Source organism: Hyperolius riggenbachi, chromosome 7, assembly GCF_040937935.1.
Source record: "Hyperolius riggenbachi isolate aHypRig1 chromosome 7, aHypRig1.pri, whole genome shotgun sequence".
Classification (NCBI taxonomy): domain Eukaryota; kingdom Metazoa; phylum Chordata; class Amphibia; order Anura; family Hyperoliidae; genus Hyperolius; species Hyperolius riggenbachi.
The window spans coordinates 51199643-51216947 of NC_090652.1; the positions used below are offsets into that span (position 1 = coordinate 51199643).

The 17305-nt window shown below is 43.6% G+C and overlaps 1 protein-coding gene across 5 annotated transcripts in view; it reads right to left on the reverse strand.

Moving 5' to 3' along the window:
• The window catches only part of LOC137524313 (uncharacterized), a 182603-nt gene that overhangs the window by 40487 nt on the left and 124811 nt on the right, over positions 1 to 17305 (reverse strand). For 4 of the 5 annotated variants that reach the window (XM_068244032.1, XM_068244030.1, XM_068244031.1 and 1 more), the window contains one exon: positions 8667 to 8692. The exons of the other annotated variant lie outside the window; for it this stretch is intronic. In XM_068244032.1, the coding sequence (XP_068100133.1) occupies positions 8667 to 8692 (26 nt within the window). The remainder of the gene's footprint in view (positions 1 to 8666; positions 8693 to 17305) is intronic. 5 annotated transcript variants of the gene reach the window in all.

Consider the following 17305-nt stretch of genomic DNA (forward strand, 5'->3'; position numbering starts at 1 on the left):
TTTTCACAAAGTGTCATTTTCCACTAACTTGTGACAAAAAATAAAATCTTCTATGAACTCACCATACACCGGAATACCTTGGGGTGTCTTCTTTCTAAAATGGGGTCACTTGTGGGGTTCCTATACTGCCCTGGCATTTTAGGGGCCCTAAACCGTGAGGAGTAGTCTAGAAACCAAATGCCTCAAAATGACCTGTGAATAGGACGTTGGGCCCCTTAGCGCACCTAGGCTGCAAAAAAGTGTCACACATGTGGCATCACCGTACTCAGGAGAAGTAGTATAATGTGTTTTGGGGTGTATTTTTACACATACCCATGCTGGGTGGGAGAAATATCTCTGGAAATGAGATTTTTTTGATTTTTTTCACAATTGGCCATTTACAGAGAGATTTCTCCCACCCAGCATGGGTATGTGTAAAAATACACCGCAAAAATCATTATACTACTTCTCCTGAGTACGGCGATACCACATGTGTGACACTTTTTTGCAACCTAGGTGCGCTAAGGGGCCCAACATCCTATTCACAGGTCATTTTTTTATTTCAATAGATCTTTATTGAATTTTTCCAATAACAAATCACAGAACAAACAACGAAATGTCATCTGCCTTGTCTTATCCAATTTACATGGCCACTCTGGGCTTGGAGAACAGGCATAGCAATGTTTTGTTCTTCTTAAAAGTACTTCATTATAAAACAGTAGAACAGAATGCAAAGTTATGTAGCATTAGAACACAAATAACACAGCTATTAACAGCATCTTAGTCAACAATAATCAGATACGCACTCAGTCAAGTTGATGAGAATTACACATGAACATGTAGAGTAATGTTGAGAGGAAAGCACTATATAATTGTTGGTGACGTTTTTAAAATGAGGGTACTGTTTGGAGAGAACTAAGGATAGCGGCAACGATTAAGTGGTTAGCTGATCTGCTTCGGCAAACTGAGCTAACCACTCACTGGAAACATTAAATTCCTCTATTCCCGTGGATGATCTATTTCGTATACATTTCTCAAGACTTAGATTTTTTCCCATGGTGGTAAGCAGTTGGTTAATTGGGATAGGGTCAGGGGATTTCCAGAGGGAGGTTATTAGTTGTAGAGCTGAAATAATGACATGGGCTACTACTGGTCTTTGAGGAGTATTTAATTCTGAAATGCCGTATAATAGTAGGGCTAGCTGGGGAGAGAAGTGGAAGTTTGAAGGGACTAACATTTTCAGAAGGTTTTCCACCTTGATCCAGAATGCTTTAACTTTTGTGCATTCCCATAACATGTGATACAGAGTTCCTATATGTTTATTACAGTTCCAGCATATATTTGATATGTTGGGGGAGAATGCTGCCATTCTCCTTGGTGTTAGGTACCAACTGGTTATTATTTTTTGTAGTGTCTCCCAATGGGCGTTACATCTTGATACTTTTAGCAGGAATTTTATAGATTTTAACAGATTATTAGGGCAAATTTCCATGTTTGCAATATTTATTAAGGTATTCATTGTGATCAGGTAACAGGTCGTTGTACCACAGGGAAATGGCACCTTTATAATCCATTTTGCTATTGAGGAATGTCAGAATATGATCATTAATGGACACTGTGGTTTTTGGTAAGGAGGAAACTGTGTGTTTAATTCTGTAATATGAGAACAGATGTTTTGAAGGAAGCCCAAAAAGTATTTGAATTTGCTCAAATGGGTGCATTTTCCCTTCATGAAGTATGTCACTTAACCACACGATTCCCTTTTTATTCCACAGAGAGGTGTTTAAGTCTGGACTAAACACTTAGAGAAGGGTAAAAGGAACTCTTATGGCTGTTGAGTTGGTTGTGTTAGGAGGGAACTTCAGGTAGTGTTCCCATGCTTTAAGCATGGCATTGACAGTTGGGTAAATTGAGGGCGTAGGTTTGTGGCCTAAGGCCATGGCTGTTAGTATTTCCCTTGGATGGCTAGCAATGCTTTTGGTTTCAATTTTAACCCACGTTTTTTGTTGGTTATTATTCCACCAAAACTTTAGAGGTTCTAAATTGGCTACTAAATAGTAGGCCCATATGCAAGGGGCTCCAATGCCCCCCTTTTTTTTCGGTGTCGTCAGGGTCTTTTTAGATAGCCTAGGTTTTGCCATATAAAGTTATTAATTATCTTTGTGATTTCTATAAAAAAACTTTTCTTCACTGGTATCTGTACTGTTCTAAAAAGGTAAAGTATTTGGGGGATTATAAACATCTTCAGTGCAGCAATTCTGCCCGTCCAGGACAGCATATTTTTAGCTATTCTAGTGCAATCGCTTTTAATTTTTGCTAGCAGTGGGATATAGTGGAGTTGGAATAGATTCCGAGAGTTTGCAGCAAGTTGTATTCCCAGATACTGTATTGATCTCTCAGACCATGAAAATGGAAATTTAGAGCTAATGTGTTTCTTAACCAAGGCTGGTAAGTTTAACCCCATTAGGATTGACTTAGATTGATTAAGTTTATATAGTGAGACTTCAGAGAATTCCTGTAATACTTCTATAGTTGACTGAAGTGAATTAATAGGATCTTCCAGGGAGAGGATGACATCATCCGCAAACATGCTTATTAGAAATGTATCTGCGCCTACTGTGGTTCCTTTGATAGCTGGGTTTCTTCTTAGTTTCTCCGCTACTGCTTCCATAATTAATGTAAAGACGACTGGTGACAGGGGGCAACCCTGTCGGGTCCCATTAGTTATATTGAAGCTGCTTGATAGAAAACCTGCTGCATTTACCTTTGCTGATGGGGAGGTGTAAAGTGACAGAATGGCATTTTTTATTCTTCCATGAAATCTGAATTTATCGAGTACTGCTTCTAAAAACCCCCAATGCACTCTGTCGAAGGCCTTCTCCACATCCAAGGAGAGGAGCAGAGAAGGCCTTCCAGAAGAGTTCTATGTGTTTGATGATGTTAATCATCCTTCTGGTGCCATCTGTCGCTTGGCGGCCTGGAGTGAATCCCACTTGGTCGTTTGCTAGGATAAATGGGGATATTTTCATTATTCTAGAGGCTAGCAATTTAGAGTAGAGTTTGATGTCCACATTGAGCAACGATATTGGACGATAGTTGGCCGTTAATTCTGGGTTCTTTCCAGGTTTTGGTATGATAGAGATATTAGCGGATAAAAATTCTGGGAGAATAGGGTTTGAGTTGGTGAAACTGTTAAATAGGTTTTGCATAATTGGGACTAATGTGGGGTAAAAAGTTTTAAGGTACTCATTCGTCAGGCCATCTGGACCTGGGGCCTTATTATTTTGGAGGCGTAGTATAGTAGAGATGATTTCTTCCGCGGAAAAGGGGCTAATTAGAGCCTCTAGTTGATCTATTGTTAACGTAGGGAGGTTAATTGAATCGAGGAAGGTTGAGATTGAGAGGGGATCTGGTTGGACAGTGTGGTGGTCATTCTGGAGGTTATACAATTGGTTATAGAAATCTCTAAAAGCAATGTTTGTGGGGTCCGTCACCCTCTCCCCGGAAACAGGGTGAATGATTGAGGGAATTCTGGTTTTGCTAAGTTTGCTTTTAATAGCATTGGCTAATTTTTTCCCTGCTTTGTTGGAATATGCATAATGAGATAGTTTATTTTTTTGTAGTAATAGGTAAAACTCCTTGGATAGGAGATTCTTTGCTTTAAGTCTGAGGGAAAAAAAAGTTTTTTTCCCTGTTTCATGATTTAAAGTTTGCTTATGGTTTTTTTCTAATATTTTGATATTGTCTAGAATTTCGTTGTATTCTGCCACTTTTTTTTTTTTTTTGAATGCGCCTAACTTGATCAGTAGGCCTCTGATAAACGCTTTATGAGAGGCCCAGACCATGGAAATATTGGTTTCCTCTGTTTGGTTGATCTTAAAGAAATCAATTATTTCTTTGTTTAGATAAGAAATGTCTTCTGGGTCTGAGAGTAAGGAGTTATTGAGTCTCCATTGTCGGCTTGGAGATTTAGGGGGGAAAGCTGCTATTTTTATCTGTATTGGGCCGTGGTCTGACCAAAGAATATTTCCAATGTCTGAGAATACAACTTGCTTAGCAAACTTCTATCCACCAAAAAGAAATCTATTCTAGATTACGAGCCATGGACTGACGAGTAAAATGTGTAATCCCTTTGCGTGCCATTCAAAATCCTCCACGGATCAAAAAGATCATTACAGTTAAGAAGAGATTGTATGGAAGGGGTTTTAGGGTCTTTGGTGGATGAGTCTAATTCAGATATTATAGAGTTCATGTCCCCTCCAAGTAGTAACACACCTTTTTGAATTTTCTTAAATTTTATTCAATAATTTTTGGAGGAAAGCTTTTTGGGCTGAGTTAGGGCAGTATACATTCACTAAAGTGATTTCCATTTGGTTTATCTTCCCTATGAAAATAATATACCGGCCTTGTGGGTCGATTATTGTGTTTTCTGTCAGTATATCAAGATCCCTATGGAAGCCTATGCATACCCCTCTTTTTTTTGGAGAAGGTGCTGTGAATCAGAGTAGGGAACATAGGGTTTGAGCAATAGTGGATATCTTTTTGAAGCAAATGGGTTTCTTGCGCAAGCAATATGTTCCCGTCTTTGTTCTACTTCCTTCCACATCACTCTCCTCTTAAATGCACTGTTAATCCCTCTGGTGTTAATAGAGACAATGTTAAGGGTCATTATATTTCGTTGCTATGCTTATGCTCGTTGATATGCTACAGTGAGTAGAGTACCTATAGGGGAGTAATACATGGTATTCCTTCTGCCATCTTTGGGAGAACATCACCCATTGTATTTGTGGAGTAACGGAATTTGACCTGAGATGCAGTAACCTCCTTGACACATTACTTACATAATATAAAACAACAGAAAGAGAAAGAGAAAACGAGCAACTTTGCCAACATAAGGTTTGCAAAGATAAGCATAAGTTGCGGTTATCATAATAGTAGTTAGGTGGTGATACAATTGTCCATAGGTTCACCAATGGTGGGGGGAAAGAATATTTGCTCAACTCACTTATTAACCGTATAAGAAATATAAGAGAAACCATTGAGCAAAGAAAAAAAGTGCGACTTCGCTTTAAAAACATAACCAGTTCAGAAAGTCAGTATTGATCACATAGAAAGGAACACCATACCAGCCTTCATCGATTTGTTTGACGCCATTCAATTGGAAGCTTCACGGTGGTTGATTTGTATGCCTGTCATTGTGGCAACGGGGGAATAGGTATATTCAGGGCTTTTAGCGTTGCCGTGCCTTCTATTGTTGATGTAATGGAGTAAAGCTTATTATTGATTTTGAAGAGTATCTTGGTGGGGAAACCCCATTTATATATGATTTGGTGCTCTCTGAGGGCTTTGGTGAATTGTTGTAGTTCTCTTCGCTTTTGAAGCGTGGCTTGAGATAAGTCAGCGAACAGTTGGATGTTACTATACGGGTCTGGAAGTTTGTTAGGATGTCTGGCCACTTTCATCAAGTCATCTTTAGTTTGGAAGAACACATATCTTACGATAACGTCCCTGGGAGTGGAGTCTGGGAGGAAGCTAGGCTTTGGGAGCCTGTGAGCTCTGTCTATCGCTAATTCTACCTCTTTAGTAGCAGGGAGCGCAGCTTTTGTTAGTTGTAAGATATAATCTTTATTTCATCATTTGCTGTGATCCTTTCTGGAATACCTCTGAATTTGAGGTTGTTCCTGCGCGATCTGTCCTCCATATCCGCAGCTTTATTCTTCAGCCATTGTATGTCATCTGTATTTAATTGTGCCACGGCCACCATTTTGTTATACTCTGTAGAGATTAGTGCTGCTCTGCGCTCTACTGTGTCCACTCTCTCTCCCAATTCAGCGATTTCTGCTTGCAGTGCTTTGTTCATTAGGGCAATGTCACTTAATAGGGAGGACTTAAAGGAGAGCAAGATCTCCTTGATGCAGCTTTGCAAGGCCGCATGTTCTGAGGCCGGGAACGCCTCAATGGAGGCTGCAATAGTATCAGATTGTGCTGCTCCGAGTTCTGCAGGGCCTGCCTGTGCTTCTTCAAGCGTGGTGCGCTGTTTGTTTTAGCCAGACTCCGAGATTCTGGAGAGCGGTCTGAGGAGGAGGAGGAATCCTCCAAGGGGCCAGTGTTAGGAGCAGTACCTGTTATGTGGTCGCTTGCAGGTTGCTCGGGTCTCTTAGCTGCGCGCGGGTGCCATCTTTGTTTGTGGAGCGCTTTGTTTTCTCGGCGAAGTAGTCCATTAATTTCTGCAGTTTGGGCTGCCTCTTCTTCCGCTTCTTAGTGCCATCCACCTCTAATGACATATCCTCCGTGTCTGAGGGTTGAGTGGCTTGATGCACCATCGCTATGTGCCGGTGAGTATAGGCTGGTCACGGAGCTCTCCCTCTATGCGTCCGTCCTGGTTGAGCGGAAGTCACGCCCCCCTTCACAGGTCATTTTGAGGCATTTGGTTTCTAGACTACTCCTCACGATTTAGGGCCCCTAAAATACCAGGGCAGTATAGGAGCCCCACAAGTGACCCCATTTTAGAAAGAAGACACCCGAAGGTATTCCGTTAGGAGTATGGTGAGTTCATAGAAGATTTTATTTTTTGTCACAAGTTAGCAGAAATTGATTTTTATTGTTTTTTTTTTTTTTTTTTTTTGCACAAAGTGTCATATTCCACTAACTTGTGACAAAAAATAAAATCTTCTATGAACTCACCATACTCCTAACAGAATACCTTGGGGTGTCTTCTTTCTAAAATGGGGTCACTTGGTGGGGTTCCTATACTGCCCTGGCATTTTAGGGGCCCAAAACCGTGAGGAGTAGTCTGGAAACCAAATGCCTCAAAATGCCTGTTCAGGGATATAAGCTTCTGCAAATTTTGATGACAGGTGGTCTATGAGGGGCCGAATTTTGTGGAACCGGTCATAAGCAAGGTGGCCTCTTAGATGACAGGTTGTATTGGCACTGAAGTGCAGGATGTTCTCAAATCGTGACCTGGACATGGCAGCAGAGAACATGGGCATGTGATGTACTGGGTGCGTAGACCAATAAGACCGCAATACATTATTTTTGACTAGACCCATGTTAAGGAGAAGGCCCAAAAAAATGTTACATTCGGAAACTTGGAGTGGTTTCCACCGAAAAGGCTGGGCATGGTAGCTTCTTGGATTGGCGGTTGCGTATTGTGTGGCATAACAGTTGGTCTCAGCGACATTTAAGTTGTAAAGACCAGCAGTGATCAGAAAAAAAAATTCTGTCACTGCGGTGGGCCGGGTGATCAGAAGCCCACAGGGGGCAGATTAGGGCCTGATCTGATAGATAGGAGTGCTAGGGGGTGACAGGAGGTGATTGATGGGTGTCTCAGGGTGTGATTAGAGGGGGGAATAGATGCAAGCAATGCACTGGGGAGGTGATCAAGGGGAGGGGGTCTGAGGGCGATCCGAGGGTGTGGGCGGGTGATTGGGTGCCCGTAAAGGGGCAGATGAGGGTCTGATCTGATGGGTAGCAGTGACAGGTAGTGACAGGGGGTGACGGGGTGATTGATAGGTGATCAGTAGGTGATTACAGCGGAGAATATATGCAAGCAATGCACTGGCAAATTGAAAAGGGGGTCTGAGGGCAATCTGAGAGTGTGGGCAGGTGATTGGGTGCCCGAAAGGGGCAGATTAGGCTCTGATCTGATGGGTAGCAGTGACAGGTGGTGATGGGGTGATTGATGGGTGATTAGTGGGTGATTAGAGGGGAGAACAGATGTAAACAATGCACTTTGGAGGCGATCTGAGGGCGGTCTGCGGGCGATCTGAGGGTGCGGGCGGGTGATCAGGTGCCCACAAAGGGCAGGTTAGGGTCTGATCTGATGGGTTTTAGTGACAGGGGGTGATTGATAGGTGATTAGTAGGGAGAATAGATGTATACAGTACATGGGGGGGGAGTCTGGGGAGAATCTGAGGGTGTGGGGGGGTGATTAAGAGCCCCTAGGGGGCAGTGTTAGTGACAGGGGGTGATTGATGGGTGATTGACAGGTGATTAGTGGGGAAAATAGATGTATACAGTACACAGGGGGGCGGGTCTGGGAAGGATCTGAGGGTGTGTGTGTGTGGGTGATCAGGAGCCCCCAGGGGGCAGATTAGGACCTAATGAGAAAAATAGCGCAGACAGATAGTGACAGGGAGTGATTGATGGGTGATTGGGTGCAAACATGGGTCTGGGGGGTGGGCAAGGGGGGGGGGGGGTCTGAGGAGTGCTGTGGGCGATCAGAGGGCAGGGGGGGGGGGGTAGATCAGTGTGCTTAGGTGCAGACAGTGACGGCTGCAGCCTGCCTTGGTGGTCCCTCGATCACTGGGACCACCAGGGCAGGAGGCAGCCTGTATAATACGCTTTGTATACATTACAAAGCGTATTATACGCTTCCTATGCCGGCGGGTTGACGTTGCGGGTGGGCGGAGCCTATTGCCGGAGGATGCGCGCGCATAACAGCACGCGATCCCCAGCCAGCAGCCACGTAACGACCCGCCGCCGATGGCCGTATTGCGGTCGTTTAGGCCCAGCCTTTGCTGCCGCCCATCGGCTGTAGGCAGTCGTTATGTGGTTAATTAACTTGAGAAGGGCTTCAGATATCTGCCCACAACCAATTTAGAATAAATAGACAAAATGACTCATTCCCAAGTCCCTACCTGCTTGCCTTAAAGGGCATGTGGACTACATGATGCACTTCTCACCTGTGAGAATGGATCCTCAATTGATTCTGTAAGGTAATGTAAAAAAAAGAGAATGCTGATGATAAATGGAAAATCTGGAGCATGTGGTGTTAAATTCAGTCATTTGAACTCCCCAATAGTGATCCATACATACAGATAAGGTAAGATCATTTATAAAGTGCATAGATATGATCAGATCTTATTCTGTTTAGAAGATATACCATAGAAGTTGCTAATGGGACTCCCTGCTGTGGCTGTGCCTTTCTTAACCAGCCGGGCGGTATGGACGAGCTCAGCTCGTCCATCACCGCCGGAGGCTGCCGCTCAGGCCCTGCTGGGCCGATTTGCACCAAATAAAGAGCAGCACACGCAGCCGGCACTTTGCCAGCCGCGTGTGCTGCCCGATCGCCGCCGCTCTGCGGCGATCCGCCGCGAGCAGCGGCGAAAGAGGGTCCCCCCAGCCACCTGAGCCCAGCGTAGCCGGAACAAAAAGTTCCGGCCAGCGCTAAGGGCTGGATCGGAGGCGTCTGACGTCAGGACGTCGGCTGACGTCCATGACGTCACTCCGCTCGTCGCTATGGCGACGGTGTAAGCAAAACAAGGAAGGCCACTCATTGCGGCCTTCCTTGTTTATTCTGGGCGCCGGAGGCGATCGGAAGAACGCCTCCGGAGCGCCCTCTAGTGGGCTTTCATGCAGCCAACTTTCAGTTGGCTGCATGAAATAGTTTTTTTTTAATTTAAAAAAAACCCTCCCGCAGCCTCCCTGGCGATCTTATCAGAACGCCAGGGTGGTTAAAGCTAATGGGAACCCAATTTGCAAAAAAAAAAAAAAAAAGGCAGATACTCACCTAAGGAGAGGGAAGGCTCGTTCCTAATGAGCCTTCCCTCTCCTATCCCGATGCCCCCGTGCTGCGCTGGCTCCCCCATTTGCATCCGCCACCGAGGGGACTTCGGAAGTCTTCGGGAGCCGAGTCCTCCCGAAGACAGGCGGCTCCACACTGCGCACGCGCGAGTGCGTCATAGAGGGCGTGCGCAGTGTAGACTCGGACTCCCCAAGCATTTCCGAAGCCTCCCTTCGGCAAGGGAACAGTGGTATTTGATCTAAACGGTCGAATACCGCTACGGGGGGAGCCAGCGCGACAGAGGGGATTGGGAGAGGAGAGGGAATGCTCTATGGGACCCAGAGCCTCCCTCTCCTTAGGTGAGTATCTGACTTTTTTTTTTTTTACAAACGGGTTTCCATTCACTTTAAAGTGGACCTGAACTCTTGCACAGGACGGAAGGAAAGCATAGACAAATGCACCATTAATGTATTTAAAGAGTTTAGCATGCTTAATTCCCCCTTATTTGTGTCGAATCAGAAGTTGTAATTTGATTTCTGCCCTCTGTCACATGACGGCCACGGCAGGGATGGCAGATAAGCTCATGTGAAAGCACAGGCTGTTAACAATATGTCTGCTTTCATGAATCAGGAAGTAGAAACAGTGTGCAGATTTATTTTAAGATTTGTATCAGCTGTAACCAAGAAATGTTTTTGTTTAAAAGTTATTCTGGTGTTGTGTATCTTTTAGAGCAGAGAGGGCGTTCTGAGTTCAGGTCCACTTTAACTGCTTCCACACCGCAGTAATTGAAATCTATGTGGCTGCTTATTCCTGCCAGGACGTAGATTTCAATTACCGCGCTTCCACGGCCCGCCGCTAAACACGAAAATACAAGCTGTTTTTGTTAAACAGTAACTGTTAAGCTTAAAATACAAAAAACAATTCTCTATTGCAGGAAATTATATGGGTAAAAAGGATGCTAACCAGGCAATTCAAAAGTTTAAAATCAATCTTACTTTTTTTTCCAAATAGGTTTTCTCTCCCCATGACCCCGTGCTCTGACTTCGTACACAGATGCAAAAGTGACATGGCATGCTGAATCATTCTGATTGGCAGATGCCTTTGTCACTCACCTCTCTCTGACTGGCCGCCTAGTCTCCCCTTCACTGTGGTGGTCACAGTGGCTGCTAGGGCGCAGAAAAAGGGGCAACAGGTTGTCTCCTGTCACTGTGCTCGGCCCTCCTCCTATGCAGTGTCATGTCCCCCTCTCCGCATTCCTGCCACATCTGCCGCCTTTCCCCTCCTCCCCACACTGCACATTGGGGGAAGGATAAAGGTGGCACACACAGACTCACCTAATAATGGTTCCAGGAGCTGCAGTTCCCTTATATATGCTCTGCACTACCACCAGCGGTAGTGCAGAGAATAAATGGGAACGGCAGTACTTGGATCCATTAGTAGGGGAGTCTGTGCCTGCTGCATTTATTCCTCTCCGCTGTGCTCAGAATCAGTGCAAGGAGGAGGGGGATGCGGGGAGGGGGGTCAGGAATCTAGCCAGAGCACACAAGATGGCCACTGCCAGGACCTGGATTATCATTACTAAAATGGAAAGATCACTAAAATCCAAATCATGGACAGTGCAATACATCTGTTATGTAAGTAGAGCAAGTATTCATCTACTTACATACTGTATGTGGTATTTTTAGTGGGGGGCATATTATGGCTACTAGTTTCTCTTTAAATTTTCTCAAAATGTAAACTAGCATTTTCTATGCAATAATTACTTTGGTGAACATTTGCAAGCAACACTCAACTTAAAGCAGTGTAAAACTCTGACATAATATTCAATAAAAACATCAAAATTGTTTGTCAAACACCTCCGCCTGTGAGGCCTGTCAGCAGATGGATGGATAACAGTATCCTTGTATTACTGAATAAGTGCTTATAATAAAATGTAATCCACAGCGCTATTTGCAAAGTATTAAAACTTCTTTATTGTTAAAACAACGAGCACCATGTGTCTCCTGGGTCCTTAACCCTTTTAAACCATCTATAATTAACATGCATGTGTTACCTACACACATACAATTCACTGCAGTGAATGAATATTAACCCTTTCCACTCTGAGTTCTTTCCTAAAGGGAGTCATTTCTGCTCGGAGTTTTGTTCTACAGAAATGCACTCTTCCTCTTACTCTCTCTCCCATTTTAACACAGTAACATGGTGTATCTTATTTTAAGGAACACATTATAACGTTTAATTTGATACCTTATTTGGACAGTGTGGCATCTTCTATTGGCTGATAGCAGAGGAGAAAGCCAAAGTAGGGTAAATTGTAAAACCGTTTCCTGGGTGTAATCCTGGCCTGCGTGAGCAAGTTTCGCAATAATAGGTGGTTTTATGCCCGCCACCCCGTGTCTTACTGTCCCTACACACAATGCAATCTTTGGTATTTCAATTGGGCATATTAGCAATAAAATACTGGCTCCTATTTACACTCTCCTCCACGTCCATTGCATAGGATGCCATTGATTCTGATATGCAACTTTGCAAGCAATCTGCAAGAAATTTGCAATGTAATATGCCTGTAATCTGCAATAAATAATCAGCAAGGGATCATTAATGAAAAATCTAGAATTCTGCAAAAATGCTATAAGACAAATGCAATGAAATTTCATTGCGTTTGCCACTTCCTGGTTGCGCTGATCGCGCACTTCCGGTTTCGGGCAGGGGGGTACAACCTGTGTGGACATGTAATCTTACATGCCCACAAGCTATGGGGAGAGAGATCGGGGGCTTTTGGCTGACCTGATGCGCCACAAACCGCTGCTAAAATTATGTCCCGCATAGCAGGACATGCGAGCGCACCGGCAATTTCTCCATGTCCCGATATGCGGGATATACAAGTTGTAAGGGTTAAATAAAACGAGAAAATGTTGGGCCCAAAACAAAGACATGCGCTAGTTCAAAACTTAAAAATTATAAAAAATAAAAATGATGGAAAGCTCATTTTTTTCACTGTTGATTCAATCACTATTAAGACAGTCTCCTGTCAAAATCAACAAAGCAATCCATGATCTACACAATGTAAACAAGTAGGCACCAGTAGAGTAAAAAATATATTAATTATTAAAGGACGTATCCCAAAATATAAAAACAACTGTACTGCCAGTTGGCACAGTTGCCAGTTGGCACGGGACCAGGATATACTGGATCACGGATTGGACTTTAATGATCAACAGGTCTTTGAGGATCTTTTGGATCTTCTAAATGAAGATGAGGAACAGGTGAGTAGCACAAATTTTAGACCTCCTTCTAAATTTTTACCTTATTTTAGTACTGAGGTTAAGATCTTCTTCAAATTGGTGTGCAAAGTTCTATGTAAGATAGGTAAGAGACAAAGAATAACTGCAGATAATTTAACACGAGAGGAACGACAAGCGATTAGATCTCTGAAATCTAGAAAGGACATACTTATTAAAGAAGCTGACAAGGGGGGCAATGTTGTTATTTGGCCCCTGGAGCTATACCTGGAAGAGGCTCATTAGACAACCCGAATTTTTATCGCAAATTATATAGTAACCCGATGGAAAGGTTTCAGAGACAACTTAGGGACATATTGGACACTGCAAAACATGAAGGAGTCATTACTGATAAAGAATTTGGCTTTTTATGGAAAGAGAAACCAATTATGGCGACATTCTATATGTTACCTAAAGTACATAAAAACCTTCAGAAGCCCCCTGGCCGGCCCATAATTTCAGGCATTGGTGGCCTGACCGAAAGGGCCTGCCAATTTATAGATCACTACCTCCAGCCATTTGTGGTGTCCCTAGATTCCTATATTCGAGACACGGGTGATTTACTTAATCGTATCGATTGCTTAACCATTCCAGAGGATTCCTTGTTGGTCACATGTGACATAGAATCTCTCTACTCCAACATTAGACATGAGGATGGTATAAGAGCAACCAAATACTTTTTGGAGATGGGCAATATTCCAGAGACTCAGAGATTATTCATACTCGCTTTGTTGGAGTTTGTGCTCACACACAATGCTTTTATATTTGATTCACGCTACTACCTACAGGTCAGGGGGGTGGCCATGGGCGCGAAATGCGCGCCCTCGGTTGCCAACCTGTTCCTTGGCTGGTGGGAGCACGAGTGTGTATGGTCGGATTCGATGGAGACGTTCCACTCCTATATTTTGGGGTGGTTCAGATTTATCGATGATTTGTTCATCATTTGGCAAGGACCCCAGGAGAAATGTGTCTCATTTTTTGAGACACTTAACCAGAACGACCTTGGGATTTTTTTGACGTACAATATCAGTGACAAAGAGGTAGAACTTTTGGACCTCAGAATCAGAAAGAATTTGAGTGGGAAGCTCTCCACCACTGTTTTTCGCAAGTCTACTGCCGTCAATAGTCTATTACAATATCAATCACATCACATGGAATCAGTTAAACGTAACATACCAACGGTATGTGCGATTACGCAGAAACTGTTCGGATAATGGAGATTTTGAATTGGTAGCAACAGACTTGAGAAAGAGGTTTAGAGTGAGGGGTTACCCCAGAAAACATATTGAAAGAGCCATTAGAAGAGCCAGAGCCACCCCACGTACAGCATTACTACAACCTAAGAAAAGGAATAGAGATGGAAAGATTAGACTAATAACACCTTATAATACGGAATGGCAGGAATTACATCAGATTATTGGAAGATATTGGAACATCTTGAAAATGGATAATGATATTAGCCCATTTCTTACAGATCATCCAAGCCTGACAGCACAAAGGGCACCGACATTGAAAAATATGCTGTGCCACAGCCACTATGAGAGGGCGACTACTGATGTCACAATTAAAGGTAGTTATCCTTGCGGAATGTGCAATATATGTAACAATATGAGGAGGACCAAGAGAGTGGTCAATCGGCACACTGGGAAAAGTTTCTATATCAATAACTTTATTAACTGTAAAACTCGTGCAGTAGTATATATGCTACAGTGTCCATGTGGCTGGCAATATATAGGGCAAACGAAAAATGCCTTAAAAATTCGACTTCAAAAACACTGTTCAGTGGTGAGGCTAGCCGCAAGGGATAGAGAGTGAGGCAAAACTCTAACAACATTGGCCACACATGCTCTTAATGTACATGGTGGCTCTCTTGCTGATTGGCTATTCTGTGGTTTGGAGACAATCAGGATGAATATGAGGGGTGGTGACATCGTGAATAAATTATTAAGGGCTGAATTGCGCTGGATCTATAGGATGCAAACCAGGAGTCCGATGGGACCAGGGGCGTAGCAATAGGGGGAGCAGAGGTAGCGACCGCATCGGGGCCCTTGGGCCAGAGGGGCCCTGAGGGGCCCTCCCTTAACTACAGTATTAGCTCTCTATTGGTACTGTGCTCATAATAATCACTTCTATAGATACTTTGAATAGTGGTAATCATTAACAAGCTGTTCCCCATCCCCTTCTTGCACCTCTGACACTGTAGTTGCCATTGGCAGGTTTTGGTGTGCCGTATCAATTGTGTATGTATAGAGTGCTTTATGGAATTGGTCCACTTTTCAGCACAAAAACGGTTAGTATTTTAAGATTTTAAGAGTGTGCATTGTACCTTCCTTGCCCCCAGTAAGTATGGGCAATGTTGGCGTTTAGGTGTGTTACGTATTGGTTGAGGGTTGGTTAGAGCTTGTTTGTTATTAGGGCAGGTGTGATGATATATAACATAGGACACTGGCAAAGGCTAATATGGAAAGTATATATGTATAGAGTGCTTGGGGGGCCCCATGTAAAACTTGCATCGGGGCCCAAAGCTCCTTAGCTATGCCACTGGATGGGACTCAATGAGGACTCGAGTTTTGCTTGTTTCTTGCCACAATAGGGCAGAGGGACGTAACTTATGAATTTTACGGTGGTAATTCTGTATGTTGCTTGTACCAACTAATGCTTTATCTTTCTGTCATTCGCTGGCTATTGTTGTGAGAATATCCACTGGAACCATGGGATTAGAATATACTTTTATATATATGTATAGATGGTAGTCCTTTTGACCGCCACTTAACACACCTCAATTGATTGATTCATACACTTTTTAGAGTCTTGTGTGAGTATATTTATTTATTGTGATATCTCACATTATCACTGATTGTGTCACTATCACATGTCTAGGATTGATATTTATTAGGGGTTGGTCTTTGTAAGTACGACATATTGTGTTGTCACACATATTGCACTTGCACAGAGCACCTGTGCACTTTATTGGGACATGTATATACTCTGGTGTGTCCTTAGTAAGTAGGGATCACTAGCGTATTAGCTTTATGGAATTGGTCCACTTTTCAGCACAAAAACGGTTAGTATTTTAAGATTTTAAGAGTGTGCATTGTACCTTCCTTGCCCCCAGTAAGTATGGGCAATGTTGGCGTTTAGGTGTGTTACGTATTGGTTGAGGGTTGGTTAGAGCTTGTTTGTTATTAGGGCAGGTGTGATGATATATAACATAGGACACTGGCAAAGGCTAATATGGAAAGGATTCAGGTGTTTTATTATTCCACCAAAACGACTTGGATTTCTGCAACCTCGACATTCCAGCAAAACAGAGCTGAGAAAACAGCAGCATAAGCAGAACTACAGGCATATGTAGTGTCCACAGATAACTCCATATGTTACAAGAAGTCCAAGGAGAAAGTCCAGGCAATTAGTCCAGTATTCCATATGCAGGCAATGCAATGCTTCAGGAAGCTTCTTCAATCCCATAACTACTGGTTCCAAGGGTTTAGAGAACAAGTGCCACAGCTTGCTGTTTCCATCACTGACTCACTCCAACAGCCCCAAGTACCTGACCTTATATTGCAGATCCAGGATCATGTCTACCTGTGGCCACCTTGCTCCCAGACTATTCAGTAGATACAGATAATCCCCTCCTCCAGGAGCTGTGTGGTCCAGCAGAAAGGAGTCAGACCATTGTCTATTGGTAAACATGAGCAGATAAGGACAAGTCTGCTAGCAGACAGTAGAACAATAGACACTCCACCTCACCCCAGCAAGCTAAAATCAACACAAGACAACATGCAGATCACAGCAAGCACTCTATGCAGGAAAAAAAATACATTTTGCAAGAATAAAAAAGAATACATCACATTCCTCCCCCCATACTTCCATGTACCCCCAGGTGAACCCTTAATTGGGTGAAGCTGGGGTACAGGTACATGTTAAATGTGCATAATTACTCCTTAGTCTAGGTGGGAGTTCATAGTTCACTTTTCTGGTCTTTGTTCGTGCCAGTTTAACTTTTACACGACGTCCGCACATGATCTGTCCATTCAGTCCAGCTACAGCCCTTTCTGCATCTGCTGGACTCTCAAAGTCTACAAAACCAAACCCGGGTGGACTTCTTGCAACCCAAACATGATGTACAGGTCCATAGCGGCCAACCGCCTGTCCCAACTCCCACTCGTTGCCCCAGTTTCCCAAGTTTCCAACATAGACCTTGGATCCTGCCCTGTGGACTTTATCAGACCTTTCCATTCCAGACATGGCACCAGTCAATACACCACTTGACAAACTAATGCAATTAATCCCCACGGCATCCTCTCTCTCCACGGTGGTACTGAAGTTTGGGGAAATATCTGAGGAAACGACCATGACATTTCTCCCACTAGCATGCTGAGCATATTTGGCAGCTTTCTTGTCTGTGGTGGTTTGAGGACATGCTGCCACAAGGTGAGCATGCGATCCACAGCCAAAACACAACTTTTGACTGGGAGAATTTGAGGTGAAGACAGGATGATTTTGACCTCCACTTACCGCAGTTCTTGAGGGTTCT